Below are 18,689 nucleotides of genomic sequence, written 5' to 3'. Positions count from 1 at the left end.
GATCAACATAGAACTGAGTTAAATAGACTGGCTGATTGTTGCTGATACCTGATCCAGCTTTTAGAGTCAACCCTGGACTGTTGTCCGTTATCTATTATTATGGATTGGTGCATCTCTAGTGGTAACTCATTGGCACAAACAAATGATTCACACTCAAATGTCTGCACAAAGTCATGGCAGACTTGTGACATGCTAGGTTTACCCTGCAGAGTTTGCAGCAGACCTCATTTTTGTTTTTGTTTTTTTAATCCTTTCTACTTTAAGGACTATTAGAGTACTGAGAAATTATGACAATCCCTACAGATTACAAGATTGGCCATTTGAGCCACAGCCTTTGGATTCCTACTTGTGTTTACTTTTAGTTGGGCCTTCTGCTGACTGTGTACATTCATGCTTTCTGTGTTTCAGTTCCTGTTATAAATGTCAATTAGTTTTGACACACGAGTGAAATTCTGCCCTTTCTCAATCTAGGGAGTTTGAACTTGAACGTCCAAGAAAAGCGTTAAATCCAGGTTAAAGGAAGAGGCTAACGATAGCTGAAGTGCTCTCCAGGCTAGTACTGGCTCAATGAGGATAAGCTCTATGATCTAGAAAATAGGTCAAGGGTATACCTTTGTACATTTGTAGGATAGGTCTTCACTTATAGCCGGAAACTTGGAAACAGCACGTAGTTTTAAGCAGGAGTTTGTACCTCGATGAACATAAAGGCAGTAGTGTTACTTAACAACAGAGTGAAATGTTAATTATGGTTGAAGGCTTGAATGTGTACGCTAGACTATTATTGTGTGTGATGTCAAAACCCACCAGGTAGAGATGAAGGCTAATTGAACAGAGCAGCTTTCCTCACCACAATGCCTAATTCTCATCTCGAGCCTCCCAAGCGTGAAGACTGCCAATCAGCCAGACCTGATTTCATTTGCATATTCATTTGTTCCCTTAGCAAAAAAGGTTTGTTAACATGCAAAGTCAGAGACCTAGAGTGACACTGTCAGCTGCTGTTTTGATAAGATTGATGAGGCACTGGACTTGCCACCCTTAAGTTAACAGGGGCTCTAAGAGAATTGGCTTTTTTTCAACCAAAATGCAGTATGCACCAATTAGACTGCTTGTGGCGGGGGTTAGCAATTAAATCAATTTGTCAGATTTATTTAGAAAACTTGTCTTTCACACTTTACCGAGTTAAAGTGTGTCAGGTCAAAAAGCATGAGTACATCAATGTTTAAATTGAGTTTTCAGCATGTTCCACTTGGAAAATAGTCAGTTTTAACGTGTGTAAGTAACCATTGTTGCAAGAGTGTAATTAATTTTGATGTGAAGCAGGTCCCGACCACATCTTAATGGCTAAGGACAAGAAGTACTTTCTATGCAAATGTAACCAAGGTAAATGGACTGGTTTTCATATAGTACTTTTGTATTCCACTTGAGCACTCAAAATACTTTATACAACATGACTTATTCACACAAGCACTTTTTCTACATTTATACTGCAATGAACGCATTGGGAGCAACTTGGAGTTCAGTATCTTGCCCAATCACACTTTGACACGCAGACTGGAGCACCCAGGGATTAAACCACGAACCTTCTAATTAGTGGATAACCTGCTTCAGTTCCTGAGGCACAGCCAGTATGGATTTTGTAATAATATATCAAATAATCACAGGTGCAGTATAAAATCATTGTTTTTTCAGTCCTCAATCTTTTCTGCCTCATTGAAAGTTCACCTCTTTGTCACCAGTTTCGGTATAGCAAGTGGTTCTTTCTGTTCCTCTTTTAGTGGAGGACAAGTGGGTGTAGGTTTAAAAAAACTAAATATATATGCTTTTTTTTTCACCTTGATGTTGGCTTCTTTTAATGATGTGAAAGGATTGGAGTTTGTTTTTATAGTGTAGATGCCAGTTTGCAGCACTTTGCTTAAAGTCTAGTTTAGTTTTAACACTGGGTTATAAACAGTTAGAGAAATGAAATTGGATATAAGGGCAAAGTCTGGACAAGAACATTATTGTCACTACAGCGCTCCATATATCTGCTGTAAGTCCCTACAATTGTGGTCAAGTGCATTTTCCAAGCAGATGTTGTGGTCCCTGAAATCTGCCTTAATCTGAACCCTCCTTAATCAATGAGAAAGTTAACGATAATCACAGGGCAAGACTGAAAGAGAAAAAAGAGAAAAGGAAAACGAGTGTGAAACCAACTTTCTGAGGAACAGACAGTGGATTATCTGAGAGAAAATGTGGGCTCCAGCCTTCAGATTAGGAAAGTGGGGCAGACTGCCCACTGGCCTCTTTAACAATACTGTTTCTTCCTGCCTTCGTTACAAGAAACGTTTCCAGAGGAGCACCCGTGGATAGCTATCTCTGACCAAAATACAAAAGCTCAGGTCTGAGCAGTCAGGCTATGATAAGCGACCTCCTTCAGGAAACTGACCGGCCCTGATTATATGTCCAGTGGTCAATTAGACTTGTAACAAATGTGGCAGGAAAAAGCTGCATAAGCAAGTCAAGGTAGGAGGTAGGTCATTGGCTTGGAATTAGGCTTGGAGTTTTCACGTCTCTTTAAGTGCTTTGAAGACTCCCGGGTCTTTTATCAGTATGAGTTCACACTATAGATGCTGTCCATAAAAGGAAAACACCACAAAGAATTGTCTTGATGCATTCTCAATCATCCAGGAAAGTAAATCTCCAAAAAGTTGATTCTGTTCATCTGGACGTAGCGTTTCACCATCCCCACTGACACAGCGGCAAGGGAGGCAGAAGAACGGCACATCAAGAAGGCCCTGAGTAAATGTGGTTATCCCAGCTGGACTTTTGACAAAGTTGGAAAGGCACCTAAAGAAAGCTCCAGCCGATCCAGGAGAGAAGGACAACCACTGCCCAAGCGAAAACCTGTAGTGATCCCATATGTGTCAGGAGTATCGGAGCAGCTGAGACACATTTTTTCTAAACACCGGGTCTCTGTGGCTTTTAAACCCCAAAACACGCTGCGCCAAAAACTGGTCCACCCCAAGGATCGGGTCCCCCGACACAAACAGAGTAATGTTGTGTACGCTGTTAAGTGGCAGGAGGATTGCCAGGATTTATACATCGGGGAAACCAAACAACCTCTGGCAAAGCGGATGGCACAACACAGAAGAGCTACCTCGTCTGGCCAGGACTCTGCAGTCTATTTACACCTACAGGCCAGTGGACACTCTTTCAATGTGGAGGATGTAACATCCTGGACAGGGAGGAACGCTGGTTTGAGCGCGAAGTCAAGGAGGCCATTTACGTAAAAAGGGAAAGACCATCTCTGAATCGAGGAGGGGGCCTAAGGGGGTACATCTGTCACCATCTTACAATGCTGTGATTGCAGCCATTCCCCAACTCTCTGTGAATGGTACTCATGACCATTGATCAGTGGTCTTTGATCAGTGGGTTTTGATCAGTGGTTGTTGATCAATGGTCATGAGAATTTGCATAATTAAGATTAAGGAACTGACCTCCCAGTCCATTGTTCCTTTAGTGGGCTGGTTTCAGTCATTGCAAATGTACTGTTTATAAGATTGAAACCTGCAGTCAGCTGAGACTGAAGAAGTCACTTGGATGAGTGATGAAATGTTTCTCCCACAAAACGCTACGTCCAGATGAACAGAATCAACTTTTTGGAGAACCACAAAGAATCCACTTTCAGTATCTCTCCCAACCTTTAGTCTTTAAAGTGTGCATGTAGCGGACTTCATAGCAGTTACAGTGGACTCAATTGCCTCCTCTGGCGTCGATCCATATGTTCCCGCCACTCACTTTCTCAACAGCACGCCTCAACACACTATTTCTGTGATCACCTTGTCATGCTGTGTTAGAGATAGCATTGTTGAGCTCTGTTTTATTAATTAGTCCTAAACATGATCAAATGTCAGTGGATTATCAAAAGATTATCAAATGGTATTGAAACACACATTACAGAATTTTTTTTGCAAAACTTTATTGTAGTTTAAGTAGCTTATTGCATGAGATGTTTCCCATGTAAATAATTTTCACTTGACTGGTTTTAACCAGTGTCGAATTGGGTAGTTAAAAAGTAACTAAGGAACATAACGTGAACATAAAAGAAAATATTAGAAACTAAATTACTAATCTTGAAGTAGGGCATGAAAAATGTTAAGTTTTTATGTGCATGAAAAGCTAAACTTGAACCATGCAAACAATACTGCTGCCAACACCCACAAAAGGAACTCTTGACAGCCAGATGTTAAGTATCTATACTTAACATCTGGCTGTCAAGAGTTCCTTGACAGCCAGGAACCTCTAGGTTGATGTTTACTTCTTAAAGTCACATGCCTCAGATGGTGAGGGGATTGTTAAAAACATACATTTTTGATCCCCATTTAAAACTTGGATGGTTATGGTTGTAAATTGCCAACGGAAAGGCCCTTGTTAAAACAACTGCTTGTTCTGAACATATATATTATTCATTTGTTTCATTTCTACCTTTTTCCCCTGCTCTTCTTCTGTGCCTGTCCAGCTGATAAAAGCAGCAGTAGCAGTGTGGTGAAGCAGTGTGAGATGGAGCAGCGTGAGGGGCCGCGAGGCCGCTGGACACCCTGCCATGTTGAGCTGACGCCTTGCGAGCTCCGCCTGTACGCTCTGGACAGCAGTGCCAACCGCCAGCTGGGCACTGCCTACTCACTGTCACACTGCCAGAGCGTCATCTCTCCAGCACCCTGCAGCCAGCCCGGCCAGATCACCCAGCCCGCAGACCAACGCACGATCCAGGCTGTCTTCTTCAACAGCACACGTCTTCAGCTGAGGACGGCCAGCCAATGGGAAGCCATGGAGTGGAGACGGCTGATTTGGGAGAAGGTGCAGGCAGCCAGACCCATGAGGCAGGAGAATCGTCAGCATAAAAGCGGAGTAGAAAATCATCATGTCGTGAAGTTTCCTGCACCCATGTCACCTTCGTCTTCGCCTTCTCCTTCTGGGCTCGACACCAGGCCTGATGGCGAAAGCGACACCCCGACTTCAGCAGAGGCATCGCTCTGTCTTCCACCTAATTCTGTTGTCCTGAGCAGACCCACCACCCTGCCTTTGTTCACGCAGTCGTGCCAGGACGTTCTCAGAGTCGGTCTACTGTACCAGCTGACGGATCAGAACAACTGGCGGGCTTTCACTTTTGTCCTCACCAGATCTGTTCTCCAGGCCTTCCCTACAGAAGGCCGTGGGTCTGTGTCCCAACCTGTTCTCCAGTACTCGCTGGCGTCCTGCATTGCTGTTCATCATGATCATGAGTTAGAGAATGGAGAGCCATGGACGGGGAAAGGGGAATTTTTTCAGGCTGTTTTCCCAACAGAGGTACTCAAACTTCGTGCTGATGGTCACCTCAAGGCCCAGGAGTGGGTGGAGACCTTGCGGGAGGCAGTTAGAACACAGAGGCCTGCACAAGAAGGGACAGAACCAGGAGTAGGACCTCCTGGTCTCCAAGGGGTGCTATTGAGATCAAATCCATCCAGGGACAGGAGGCACAGGGACGCACAGAGAGCAAAGCGACAGTCGGTCACCACCAGTTTCCTCAGTATTCTCACCTGTCTGGCTGTGGAGAAGGGGCTCACTGCTCAGAGCTTCAGGTGTGCAGGTGAGTGGTTTTTACAAACACAGACAAGTTGAAGAAAATTACCATCCTGAAGGCTGAGTTTTCTGTGTCTTAAAAGTGGCTCTTTATTTTACCTGGTTAAATCACTGTGGCATCTTAGGCTAAACACATAACCTGGTCTGGAGCAGGTTATGTGCAGAGTTTTGGTGTTAAGTCATTTGCAAGTGCCACATTTTGACCATTTTTGTATTTACGGCATGTGTTTTAAGTATAAATTATTTTCTGGGGAACATATGAGCTAGCTCTTAAGCTGGATCATTAAATTTTTATTTCCTGTATCGTAATTAGAGGTGAAATCACCAAATTAATATACACTTTCCTGTGATGATGCAAAGCACAGGAAAGTGTATATTAATTTGGTGATTAATATACACTGTTAGTTAATCACAACTGTTAGTTGTGATTTTGTGACTTTCTTTATTTTTCATTTCTTGTTTAATTAGGCTTTTTGCACATTTTCCTCTTCAGTCCCAACAACAATCTCTACAATTACAAGTAACTTTGCCTAATTGGCTCCCAAGACATTATTGTAGGTATACAGAAATATCTTCCCTTCACCCTTTCACCCCCATTGGCCTGCTTTCAGCCTTGTTCTTATTCACGGCCTGCTTGTTTAGTCTTCTCATCAACAAAGTGTGACTGATTATTGCAGTTCTCAGGAAACTCGACTGGACCCGGCTTTAATGTAAACAGAAGAGGCAAGAAAGGTACACGGTCAGCTGGGGCTCTTGAAGTTGAAAATGCATATGATGCCCACTGACCCAATATATGCTCATTAGAGAATAAAATGATATAATACAGAGACGTAAATCATTTTAAATGGCGCACTTATTACTGAATAAAATATGAACAGTGGGTCAGGTAGAAAAGGGCTTGTTGTTACGTTATTTGCAGGACAGTCATATAAAAAAGATCCATTAGGATGGCTCGAAAAACTTTTTGGTCTTGTTTTTGATTGTTTTGTATAAATAGTTTAACACTGTTGCAGATGTATGTTAGCACTATCTTCTAGGTATCTGTATGGATGCCTATAAATGCACCTTATTATGCCAGCTGGTATTAGCTGATGGTTTCAAAACTACAAAATGCGATTTTTTATTTTATTTTTATTATTATTTTTTTTTAAGTGGCTTAAAACTCCATGTTCATCATGTAGGCTGTGAGCTGCAGATGTCCGGCTCGGATTAACTGTTTGCTTGTAGCTATCTGCTGTGACCTTCATATAGCTACATGTTCATCATTCATTCTTATTTTTTCCCAAGCTGGTGTTCATAGTAGTTTATTTTCTTTAGCTGCACTGTAGATGATGTCTTCTGTGATGATTCTAACTCTTCTGTCAGGATCACCGGATGTTTTTCAGTATTTAGCAGGAATGATTTTTCATTTCCAGGTCTATCGCAGCCTTCTTCTCCTTTATTGTTATTTTTTTTTATCACTCTTCATACCAATTCATATAAATTGCATTTACTCACCCTAGGTGTAAAACATGGGCTTTCGCTCTCTCTCTTTCTTTCTGTCTCTTAGCAGGGCTTTGAATAATCACCGCTCACCTCCCTTTTTATTTGTAACAACTGGCTTATTAATGCAGAGCTGTTTGAAAAGCCAGCTGAAACAGGAACAAGGACAGAGGCCGTCTGGGGGCAACTGATGATAATTGGTAGGCTTAAAGCACCGGAGGAGAGGAAAAATGGATGAATGAATGAATGAATGAGAGGGAATAAAAGCAGCCTGGGGATGCTACAGTGGTCAGCCCTGATTGTAGTTGTTTGTTTGAAGGGTTTTTGGGTAGGACGGGACAGCTGGATACGTCCATTTTTCTATACAGAGCACACCTCTGCTCTCTCGATCCATTCACTTCCCTCCTGTCCTCCCTTTCTTTACTTTTCCGCTCACCAGTTCTTTCACACTCGTAGCCTTTCCCTCTTTTTGTCTCCCTTTTCTCCTGCTGTCACCGCCTCATTTATTTGACTGTATCCCTTCTTGGTCTCCTACAGTGTTAGAAGCCCTGAAGTCTTTTACAACCATTGAATTCAAGGCCTTGTTATAGAGGTCTTATGTCTTCTCACAGGTTTTTAGCTTTCATTTTCAAGATTTTCTTTTGTGGAAATTGGTCTTAAAATTTCCCTCCCTTCCCTTAAAGTGGGAATCCTGATTTCTATGGATGTAAATGTTTTCAGTCTTCACTTCTTCTTCGTCTTCTTCGTCTTCTTCCCTATACAGTCAATTATCGAAGTAGGTTTTGGGATGTTATACAGGTTTCAGTTTGACATTTTCTCTGTTAATACCATACCACCTTTATTTATAAGGCACTTTAAAATAAACCAGGGTTCACGCTAGAGCAGGGCAATATGACCAAAAGTATTTATCACGATATACATTTGAAAATTTGCGATAACGATATAATTGACACGAGACAAAATACTTTACAACTCCACAACTTTATTAGTGCAAAAAAAAAAAAAAAATCAATGTATTTTTACTTAAACAAGCGGCTGTTTTTTGCATTAAAGTTATATAAACATTTAACAGTGCAAATGCAAATTCCTTGCTGACAGTTTAACCAAAAGGCATTTCCAGTGGAAATTGGCCGACATATCCTCAGCATGACCATGTAGAATATCCACAAAACTTAAAAAGAGGTTAAGCACACACAATACGGTAATATTATGTTGAAGCACAGTACGTATCACTCCACGAGGCTCCGCCTACGATAGCTGTAATGCTCCGACAATCCATCAAGCGGTGCGGCTTCGTAGCTTAGCAAAGTCATACTGAAACATTTGACAGATTTTCGAGTGCCGTGTACATAAAATCGTTTCGAGGTCAGTAAACACAACCAGAATTCATACATAAGGCACACGGGATTATAAGGGGCACTGTTGATTTTCAGAAAAATCAAAGGATTGATTTTAAGTGTGCCGTATTTTCCAAACAACACGGTAATAACGACGGCCCGCTAGCATGCTCTACCAAAAATGTGCTTTGTTGTGTATCTGAGGGACGAAAGCTAAACCAGTTCCACACCACTGAAGTTGCAGCAAACCAGTTCTGGTTCATCCGTTTCATTCAACGATCCACTTTCGCCCTTCTTATTCTCCGTCGCCGCCATGCTTTTTCCGCCATGTGCGTATGTAAACAAAGGCACTGCGCGTGCGCGTTTTACCCATATTCTATCGCAATATTTCATTTTCTTATCGTTGCCCAACATTATACCGGTATTACTGTGAATGGTGTGATATGGCCCAGCCCTAGTTCACACAGTGCTGTACATATACAAATACCATAAACAGAAAATAAAATCAAACATGTTAAAAATAGAGAATTAGGAAAAAGTAGAGTCATTAAGAGATTTAAAAACAAATAAAATAACTTCAAAATTATCCTAAAATGTACAGGTAGCCGGTGGAGCGAAATAAAATGGGGATAATGTGCTCAGACTTTTTTGTGCCAGTTAAAAGACGCTCTGCAGCATTTTGCACAACCTGCAGATGCCTAATGGACACATCACTAACACCCCAATAAAGTGCGTTACAGTAATCCAGCCTAGATGTAACAAAGGCATGGATTACCGTGTCAAAAAGCAGCCTTGATAAAATAGGTTTTATTTTGGCTAACTGCCTCAAATGAAAAAGGCTACATCTTACAACAGCCCTGACCTGGCTTTCAAGTTTAAGATCCGCATCAATTTTAACTCCCAGATTAGTAATGTTCAGTTGAACGTACTGCGCCAAAGAACCAAGATCCATAGTAGTGTCTCAGAAGTGTCACCGAAAATCCTCACTTCTATTTTTTGCTCATCAAAGCCACCCAGACCTTTATTTCACCAAGACATCTGAACAGGGAGTCTGCTGTTAAACCATTTATCTTTTTAAGAGGAAAATAAATCTGGGACTCATTGGCATAACAATGGAAAGAAATCCCATGTTTCCTGAAGATAGATCCAAGGGGGGCGTAAAACTGAACCCTGTGGACGCCACATTGAAGAGAAGCAGCAGAGGATAGAAAGTTACAAATCAACAAACGTTGGCGTGAGCTGGATAGATTTCCAACACTCTCCATCACCATCAAACTCCAAATAGTGGTATAGCTTTGAGAAGAAAGCTGCTCACTGCTCCAGCAGACATCCAGCGAAGTTGTTCCCCTGGCACATGATCAGACGTCACCAAAGATCTTATACTCTGGGCCTCTTTTGTTTACATTTTAAGTTTGACTTGTTTTATTAGATATGACGCTGTCAAGGGAAAACAAGGAAAGCGATAAGACAATAACAAGGAACACAGTTCATCAGCTGGTGGTTTCAAGTGTGGGTCCTCATTATCAAGCTTCTTCCTGGCAGCGTCACTCTTTCACTCAAAACAGTATTTGTCCATTCATTCGTCCATCCATCTTCTGTCATACACCCTGTTAGCAAGTTCTTCCTTTTCACTGTGGCTAAGCACTTGCTCATAGTATCTTCAGATGATACTTGTATATATGGATCAAAAGCAGACAACAATTGGATGCATGCATTTGCACTTTAGGTGCAAATAGAAAATTTATTTATTAATGAATCCAGCCATCCGCTGTGCAAATGTGCATCAAACCTCCATCTTTTCAAAAGACATTGACCTTTACATTTTTAGCTGAAAGTAGGTTTGGAGAATCGTTTAGCGTGCGACTACAAGACGGTAATAAGTACCTCATGTTCGGTATGCTACCTCAGCTTTCACCGTTTTCCCTTTGAACTTGTTTCAAGTCTTCTCTTTGCATATGCAGGCTGCTTCCTTATAAACATATCGAGTGAATCGTTGTTTAAAATGTAAAATATATTCAGCTAATTACATATGGGAACTGCTGCATTTTAGATTCCTTTTGAAGGAAATGGTTAGTGTTCGTTTGAAGGCTGTGACTCTCCATCACCCCATAACCCCTCGCCGCACACGCATGAGTGTGCAGACGCACACACACATTGTGCAGAGTGTGCTCTCAGGTTAGATGACCCCTGTTTTTGCGCTGGAGCACATTCTCAGGCCCCCACAGACCATGTGAATCTGTGGGACAGGGGGGCTTTGGGTGAAGTGGGAATCAGTAGATATGAGAGAAGTGAGGAAGTAGGAGGTGGGTTCACATCAAAAGACAAACAGTTTCTCTCTCTTGCGCTCTCTCTCTCTCTCATACACGCACACACACACGCCATCTTACTCATAGTACTCTCCATTTGTCCACATTTTCATTGGAGTGTTTGGTTGGTGTGAATGGGACACATCAAAGCTCAGGCTTCTCTCGTCTTTTGAGTTTTAATTCACACATGTACATAACACACACACACACACACACACACACACACACACACACACACACGGGTGTCCTGTCAGAGGTGTGGTTGTTTGAACCACTGGCGGGCAGATGAAAGCATGAGCCCCCTTTTTTCCCTGATGTCATCGCTCTCTCTCTCGCTCTCTCTGTAGCTCTGTGTCTCTTCCTCTCTCTCTCTCTCTCTCACTGCTAGCAGGTCAAAGTGACCCTCTCTCACTACAGAGAGCCGCAGTACAATCGGTAGACCTTTGAGCTATGTTTGAATTCCCATTCATCTTTCCCTCTGTCTCTCATTCTCTGCATCCCAAAAAGACGCATAAAAGATCAGAGACGCGAATAAAACGAGGTTGTTGCTCTGCTGATAATGAAGGAAGTAGTTAGCAGCTGAAACTATTAATAGTTACTCTGGACATTTTTTTAAAAGTAGCCTTTGAGAGGATTACAGTATTTCTGCTATTGTGGAAAAGAAATAGGCTAAACAGCTGAGAAATGTAACGTCTAGCATAATATGCTTAATAGTTTTTTGTATGATCTTATCAGTCTCTCACATTATTGTGGAGGGACTTTTGAATTGCTTTTAGATTTGGTAATGCGCATGGGATCATTGGCCTCTTTGATGACCCAGTTTGGGCCAGGCTGTAGCTGTCAGGCAGATTACCTCACATCTGTCCAATGAGGTTTTTGTGATGCTATGCTTTGTTTGGTTTTTACCAGATATTGTGCTGTGCATTATGGTCAAACTTTGGTCTCATCTTTCCAAAGGGCATTGTTCCAGAAGTGGTTTGTTCAGATGTAACTTTGCAAGCCTAAGCGGTGCTGCCATGCTCTTCCTTTCTTTTTTTTTTTTTTTTTTTTTTTTTTTTAGAGAGAAGAGGCTTCCTCCTGGCAACTCTTCCAAACAAGCCATACTTGTTTGGTCTTTTGGTCTTATTATGCTGTCATGAACTTTAACATACATCTTAGACTCTACAGGCCTCAGTTAGTATCTGTTGGGGTTTTTTTCCAGTTTCTCTGAGCATTGCACGGTCTGGGAAAATTGTGGGTTAACACACACTTGTATGCCTGAATGCCAAATCAGCAAACTAATAAAACCTCTGCTTTTATTAGAGGTGTGCACAATTTCTACTTCCATAGGAATTAAGTTGGTAAGTAAATGTAAATCATCAGCAACAGCCTTTTTCACATGATTTCACTTTCTTTTTCACATGATTATGATTTTTTTCTTGTACCTTCAAATAATAAAATATAGAATATTTGCCAATGTCATTTTTTTTGTTTATTTTTAATAGACCTATAAGATAAATTCAGTATAAATGGGTGGTTGTGATGTTAAATGCATCTGAAACAACGGTATTTGTTGAACTTATAAAAGTTAGTGGATGCAACTCTGTTTCTGTGAGTATAGGTTGTGCGGGGTGGGTCGGAGGGGGCCACTAATTGGCTACACCCCTGCTATGAGCCCAGACTGTTGTTTCGCCTATTGCCTATTTTGTTCAACAGCACCTATAAATGGATTAAATTTGTAATAATACAAGAGAGGAAAGATGCAAATCCCCATGCTAGAGAGGCTAATTAAAACCTCAAATCAATATGAATTTTATTTTTTACTAAGTAATCAGTTATTCCACTAGAGATTTTGTTTTTTAATACTTCAGTTAAAATAAGCATAATTAGTGTCTTTTCATCTGCCACCTGCTAGCTACACCACCTGGTTCTCAAACTGTGAGCCGGACCCGGCTGGTGGGCATAGAGCCACTGCCAGAGGAAAAATATAGAGTGAAACTAAGCTGGATGAACGCTATTAATGTAGAGAAAGTAAACAAACAAGTTTGCAGATGGAGTCATGCGGACCTTTATTTCACTAAATGCTTTTTTCCATTAAGGATGGATAAAATGGTTTGGGTGTGGTGGGGTTGAACTTTTTCTTGTGTCCTGCAGGCAACAAAAGTTGCAGGTTTTTAACACATACACTCGCTGCAGGTATTTTAACAAATTTCTATTTCTAAGTGAAATAGAAACACACTTACCTACACCGGTTGGATGGTTGTAAAGTCTTTCAAACTGTTATCGCTCTGGTCTACATGAAACTCTTCCACATAACCATCCTAGGTGGACAGTTTGTTTGGGATCACCCTTCTTTCTTCTTCATAATAACCAAAAAGTACAAATGTACTTTGTAGTTTGGGTGGAAATTAGCTGAGATTTTGCAGCTTTGTAATGTACAAACACTTCAAACACACACAAACAGTAGCTATAAAAAGAAGCTGCAGTTGTGCCGCTGGGTGGTATTCGTTCGGCCTGGATTCACAGTGATGAAAATATGCATCCTTGTTAAAGATATTGACCACAATCATGCTCCAATCTGCCCACTGAAACTGCTGACAAAAGTGCCTAATGGGAGAATGAGTTGACTGTCAAGGATGAAATAGTGCTGCTATTTCTATGTATTGAAATTGTAATTTATATAATTACTTTTATAAAGTCCTTACATATTTATGTATAGTCACTAGTGTGTTATTACAGTTTATTTACATGATATATACTTCTAAACCCACAGTGTCTATACTTTACATTCACTAAGTGTCCACTTTGTATTGGCTTGGATAAGAATCGCAGGTATATCTATATATAAATACTTGCTTAGACTTGATTTACTTTTTATGACAGTAAATATTCTTAAAAACACAACTTCCTAAAAGTCCAACCTTAGTTTGAGTGAGTAATGTGACGTAAAGCATACATATTTCTCATTGCTCCCAGAACACAGAAGTGCCACCTGTCCTTACTTTGATCTCTCTGCTCTTTGGTAAGAATTCCTGCAGTGTGTATGTTTTGCAGTTGTCTTGCTGCAGTTTCGAGGTTTGGAAGAGGCACAGATCAGCATCAGATTTATACGGATGGTGTTATTTGATATTTGTCATCTTCTGTAGTCCACATTGCCTTTGCTGTTGACTTTGCTTTTTGTTTAATTGAGCAAAGGACACTACAGAGTGCCCCCGCTGCTGTAGAGGTCCTTTCGCCACCGTGTGACCAGTCAGCGTGGGTGTGTTCTCTTCTTTTACTCATGATATAGAATTTGAGGTTAGGTTAAAGGTTGTTATTCGGTTTGCAAATGTTTTCAGGCTACATACATATCTGTCTTTGTTCCTCTGGTCCCAACAGCAGCACACCAAATTTGAGACCACAGTTGGCCAGAAAGCTGATCTGGTGGTCAGCCGTTTCCTCGAAGTGACATAGTGTTTCTCTGATTGTTAACCATCCCCTCAGCCTGCTGGCTGCCAACCAGCGGATTGTGGTTTTTTGGAAAGAGCATTGACCAAAACAGCAGCATGAGCTCATTGCTGTAATAAGCCTAACTAGAAGTGAGTTACACATATGTATTCAATTGTTGGCCCTTCAGTAAGATAAGACTTTATCGTTGTCTTTTGTCGAGGATTGTATCCTTGCACAGTGGTTTTGATTAAAGAAAAACAAATGCACATTGTTTAAACTTTATAAATTCTTAAAAATGGATGCTGATTTAGAATTAGAGATATGAATTAGAGACACAGCGGACAGGAAGTAAGACAGGCAAATCACGTCTGACGGTGCTTTGACTCATGTTGAGGTCATACATGTGACAGATGGAAAATCACTTTGTAAGGTTTACTCACATTTTTAATTAAAGGCAAAAGGATTGACATCCAGGGACTGCACTGGCCACTCGCTTATAGGCTCACTTATAGGAAGCTTTTCTTCCGTAGTTCAGATCTTTGTGAGCTTTGGTACATCGTCCCACAGGATACAGCGTTGTACAGAGTTGTTCACGATTCTCTTTTATCCGTTACTAATCTCTTTGATTCACAGTGACAAAGTTTAGCATTTCATCACATTCAAAGCATAAAAAAATTAAGAATTTGAAAATGTTAGAACTTTCCACCTACCGTCAGGCCGCATTATTCTTCTTATCTGTCATATATACACTTACATATTACATATGGCAAGAATTTTTAAATATTGAGGTCGGCATATGTGTAATTAATCCCACTGAGCAATAACCCAGGTCTCAGACTTGCTCTAAACACTGGGTTTCAGACGGTTTTGTGTTTTTTATGTTTGGCTCTGTGTGATGTCAGAGAGAGTGGATATCCTCTTCTCTGACTTGCTCTTTAAATAATAGCCAATCAGAAGAAAGCTGGCTTAAAGGTAGGGAGAAGAAAACTTAAGCAATAAATGAACTGAATAGTAAAATATATTTTAAAAAAAAGATTATTTTGATCTCAGAATCAAAGCTTCTAGTGGAGTACTAGCTGGGCCTGGTTTTCCATTCTTTTTGTGAGTGAAGCTCCCAAATTAATATGTTTTTTATTTTGGTTAGATAAAGAAGGAGCTCAGCTCTGAATGCTGATTGAACCATTGTCTGCCTTTTTTCAGATTATTGTCTGTGATAGTTGTCTTTATTGTCTGCCATCATCTGCGCTTGTTTGATCTTACTCTTCTCTTTCACGCAGTCCCTTCTTTCCTCTCATCTCTCAATAGCTTTTTACTTATTATGTCTTTGTTTTCCTGTTTTCCTCTCATTCAGCCTGCGCTTCTTGTGTTAAAGCAGAGCTGACAAACACGCTGACACATGTCCCTCTTCCACTGTTTTTCCTTTTCTTTTTTCCGTAGCTTCCTAAGCCTGTGTTTTCCTAGATAACAATCTTCAGGATCTTTTCTTCTGTGCCTCTCCTCATTTGCTGTTTTCCTCCAGGCTCTGTGTCCGCTAAGATGGTGCGATAAGAGACACCTGTTGAACTGCTTCAGCGCTCAACTGTTTGGGTGCGCGTGATCAGAGAGCAGGGCCGGGTGTTTGGGTGAAGAATGAACTTTAAAGAGCCTGGAAGACAAAGCAGAGTGTGGAAGCTATCAGGCTGAATAGAGCAGAGAATCTGTTGGTCTTTTAGGTCTGCAGAGCTCCTTGTAAATGGAGTCTGCTGTGTTGTGGCTACTGGGAGAACCAGGATTCTGTTATCTAGGGATTACCTCAAATCAGTGAGGTGAAGATTTTGGATAGAAGATGCACTAAATGGGAACTATCAGGATCATCTTTCTGAAGAATGCATGTGTGGTTTCAGGAGTTTCTGTGTTGCAGTGGAGATCAGCACAGGCTCCCTCAGCCAAAAACAAGAGGGATATTGTTGCTGTAGTGCATACTACATTAGGCTCTGTGGATACGCTTAAAGATATTTCACTACAACGTAAATATAGTTTAAAATACCAAATGTATTAAACGTTTCAAGATGAAATTCTTCTATTAAAAGCAGTAAAAGGCACAGGAACCAAACTAGTGTGTATGAAGTTTTTACAAAGCTGAGCAAACATACAGAGAAGAAGTTTTCATCATCATTCCACACACATTTGTGAACACCATCAGTGGCTTTATACTTGTTTTGAAAAGTCACTGGAAAGCATGATAAAAAGCACCCATTATACCCACTGTGGCATAAATATGGAGGCAGTCTCTCTGGAAGCTGCTCGCAGTGTTTATTCAAAATGTGACAAACGGTTGTGTAATGAGTGAAAGAGTGAAAGTCTGGCTCAAGAGCTTGTTTATTTGCGTACCTCCAAACACAGGCACTGCATGAACTTTGCATGAACAACTATTTCAGTTTTGCTAGCCCCACCCTACAATGTCTGTCCACACACACAGCTACACACACACACCCACTTTGTTATGCCCTAGTCACACTAAAGAAAACGGTGGTTGTGGACCACAGCACGACCCAAGTTATAATGACGGTGTGCAATCAGCTTCTGATCTGGATGCCTTTTGAACGATTGGTTTGAAGCCAAGGGCCAGGTCTGCGATCACTCGCAGGCAGCTGTTGTCTTCAGAGTGGCTTTGGTTTGTCAAGATAACACAACCTCAAAACATCACAACATCAAAATGTCAGAATAAAAAACATAAAAAAGGAACAAGTTCATGAACTGTGTCTAAGGTCCACTTCACTGTGACATCATATTATTTATTATTTTGCAAGAAAAACATTTGACCATTATGTAACCATAATTCAGGGATGGATAAGAGATTGTGACCATATTTCACATTTGGTTAAACCGAGTGACACTGATCTTTGGTCCTCACCCATTAATTGCTTTCAAGGTATTCACTACATATACTATGAGTGAACAGGCATGGATATAAGCCTGCCTGGTTGTCAGAGGTATAAAACCTGCAAGGTGATAATTTAAGTTTGATTATCTGTGTTTCCTGATCCAATGGATTACCTTATCGGGGTCAGAGCATCTTGTCAAATAGAGGCTATCTTGTTTATTATCTACAGGTTTACTTGGCTGGATTAGCATGGCATTTAGTGTGGGGCAATAAACCGATACATATTAACACCAACCAATTTGCATTACAGCCTTTGTGCTCTCTCTCAGGGCTCGTCTTTGTCTGCTTCAGTGCACTTTTAACACCAAGTGTGTGCAATACTAATTAGCCCATGATAACAAATACAGCTACAGATATGGATCTCTTTAGTGAAGCTGCAATTTGATGATATGTGAGTCAGAGACAATAAAAAAACACTTTTGGATTAAAATGTTTTGGGACTGAAAAGCAAATTGTGTGACTTTGAGTTGTCCTGATAGCATTCAGACACACTAAAGTACCAAATTTGAAGGCACACATATACTCATCAATGACTTCCTCCTCAGGTTGTCAGCGTCCCATTGGTCTGTCCAGAGGAAAGGCGAAGGTTTGTTACTATAGTGGCTGGTACTACTGCCAAAGCTGCCATCAGGACAACTCTTTCCTCATCCCAGCACGCCTGCTGCACAACTGGGACACCAGCAAGCACAAGGTATGAAAGCATACACACAGAAATATGAAAGAAAAAACAAATTTTTAATGCAGAATCATTAGAGGAGGGGCTTTGGGGCTTAAAAAGCCTTGTCATGTTTTAGCTTATAGTATACTGTAAGACTACTGTTAAAGATCTGCAGGTTTCCAGTAAGTACTGGAGAAAAATTGATCCTATCACATCTGTACGCTAAATATTAAGCTACTGCCAGAAAGCGTGGTCTTAGATTTGTGTTCAATATGGGATTATTTTTCAACTAGCCAACCATACTTCTTTTACTGACTCCAGCCCCCCACATTATTAGCAATTAATAGAAAAAGCAGAAAATGGCTACTGTAGCTCTGGGCGGGGGGTAAATAAAATTAGCCACCCAGGTTTTATCTTGTTCTATCTTGTCAAGCATTAAAGTCTGAGCTCAGGATTATCCCTCATATGTCAGTGGTCTTTGATGCAGTCATTTTAATGTAAACTTTTCCAGGTGTCCAAACAGGCCAAGGAGTTCCTGGAGTTTGTGTATGAAGAGCCACTGCTGGACATCCAGCAGCTTAACCCCTGTCTGTATGAACACTGTGAGCCTCTGAGCACAGTCCTGCGTCTCCGTCAGCAGCTCCAGTCACTGCGGGCCTACCTGTTCAGCTGCCGAGCAACCGTTGCTGAGGACCTCAGACGAAGGTATGAACGCTGTGGGACTGAGATGCATTTCTGTAGCCCAGCAGTTATTTACTTTATGTGAGCAGTAATGAGGAGGTACGCAAATATTTTACAAATTGAAATGTCTCGTGCTGATTGACCTGAAGAATTTTGCAAGAAAATTAAATTCATGTAATGTCTCTTAAATGCAAGTACAAGCTGATACCCCGACCCAGCCTTAACTCTTCACCCCTTGAAAGCCGACTAAGAGAAAGCCTTGAAGCCTTTTTCTGAACTGAGTGGTTTCTGTCATT

At 41.0% G+C, this 18,689-nt stretch overlaps 1 protein-coding gene across 3 annotated transcripts in view; it reads left to right on the top strand.

The window, feature by feature from the left end:
- plekhm3 (pleckstrin homology domain containing, family M, member 3) overlaps positions 1 to 18,689 on the top strand; it is a 49,117-nt gene that overhangs the window by 7,774 nt on the left and 22,654 nt on the right. For all 3 annotated transcript variants that reach the window (XM_082509540.1, XM_082509541.1, XM_082509542.1), the window contains 3 exons: positions 4,499 to 5,605; positions 17,600 to 17,745; positions 18,224 to 18,417. In XM_082509540.1, the coding sequence (XP_082365666.1) occupies positions 4,499 to 5,605; positions 17,600 to 17,745; positions 18,224 to 18,417 (1,447 nt within the window). The remainder of the gene's footprint in view (positions 1 to 4,498; positions 5,606 to 17,599; positions 17,746 to 18,223; positions 18,418 to 18,689) is intronic.

Source organism: Aulonocara stuartgranti (assembly GCF_965226115.1).
Source record: "Aulonocara stuartgranti genome assembly, chromosome: 16".
Lineage (NCBI taxonomy): Eukaryota > Metazoa > Chordata > Actinopteri > Cichliformes > Cichlidae > Aulonocara > Aulonocara stuartgranti.
This window is presented reverse-complemented; position numbering and strand designations above follow the sequence as displayed.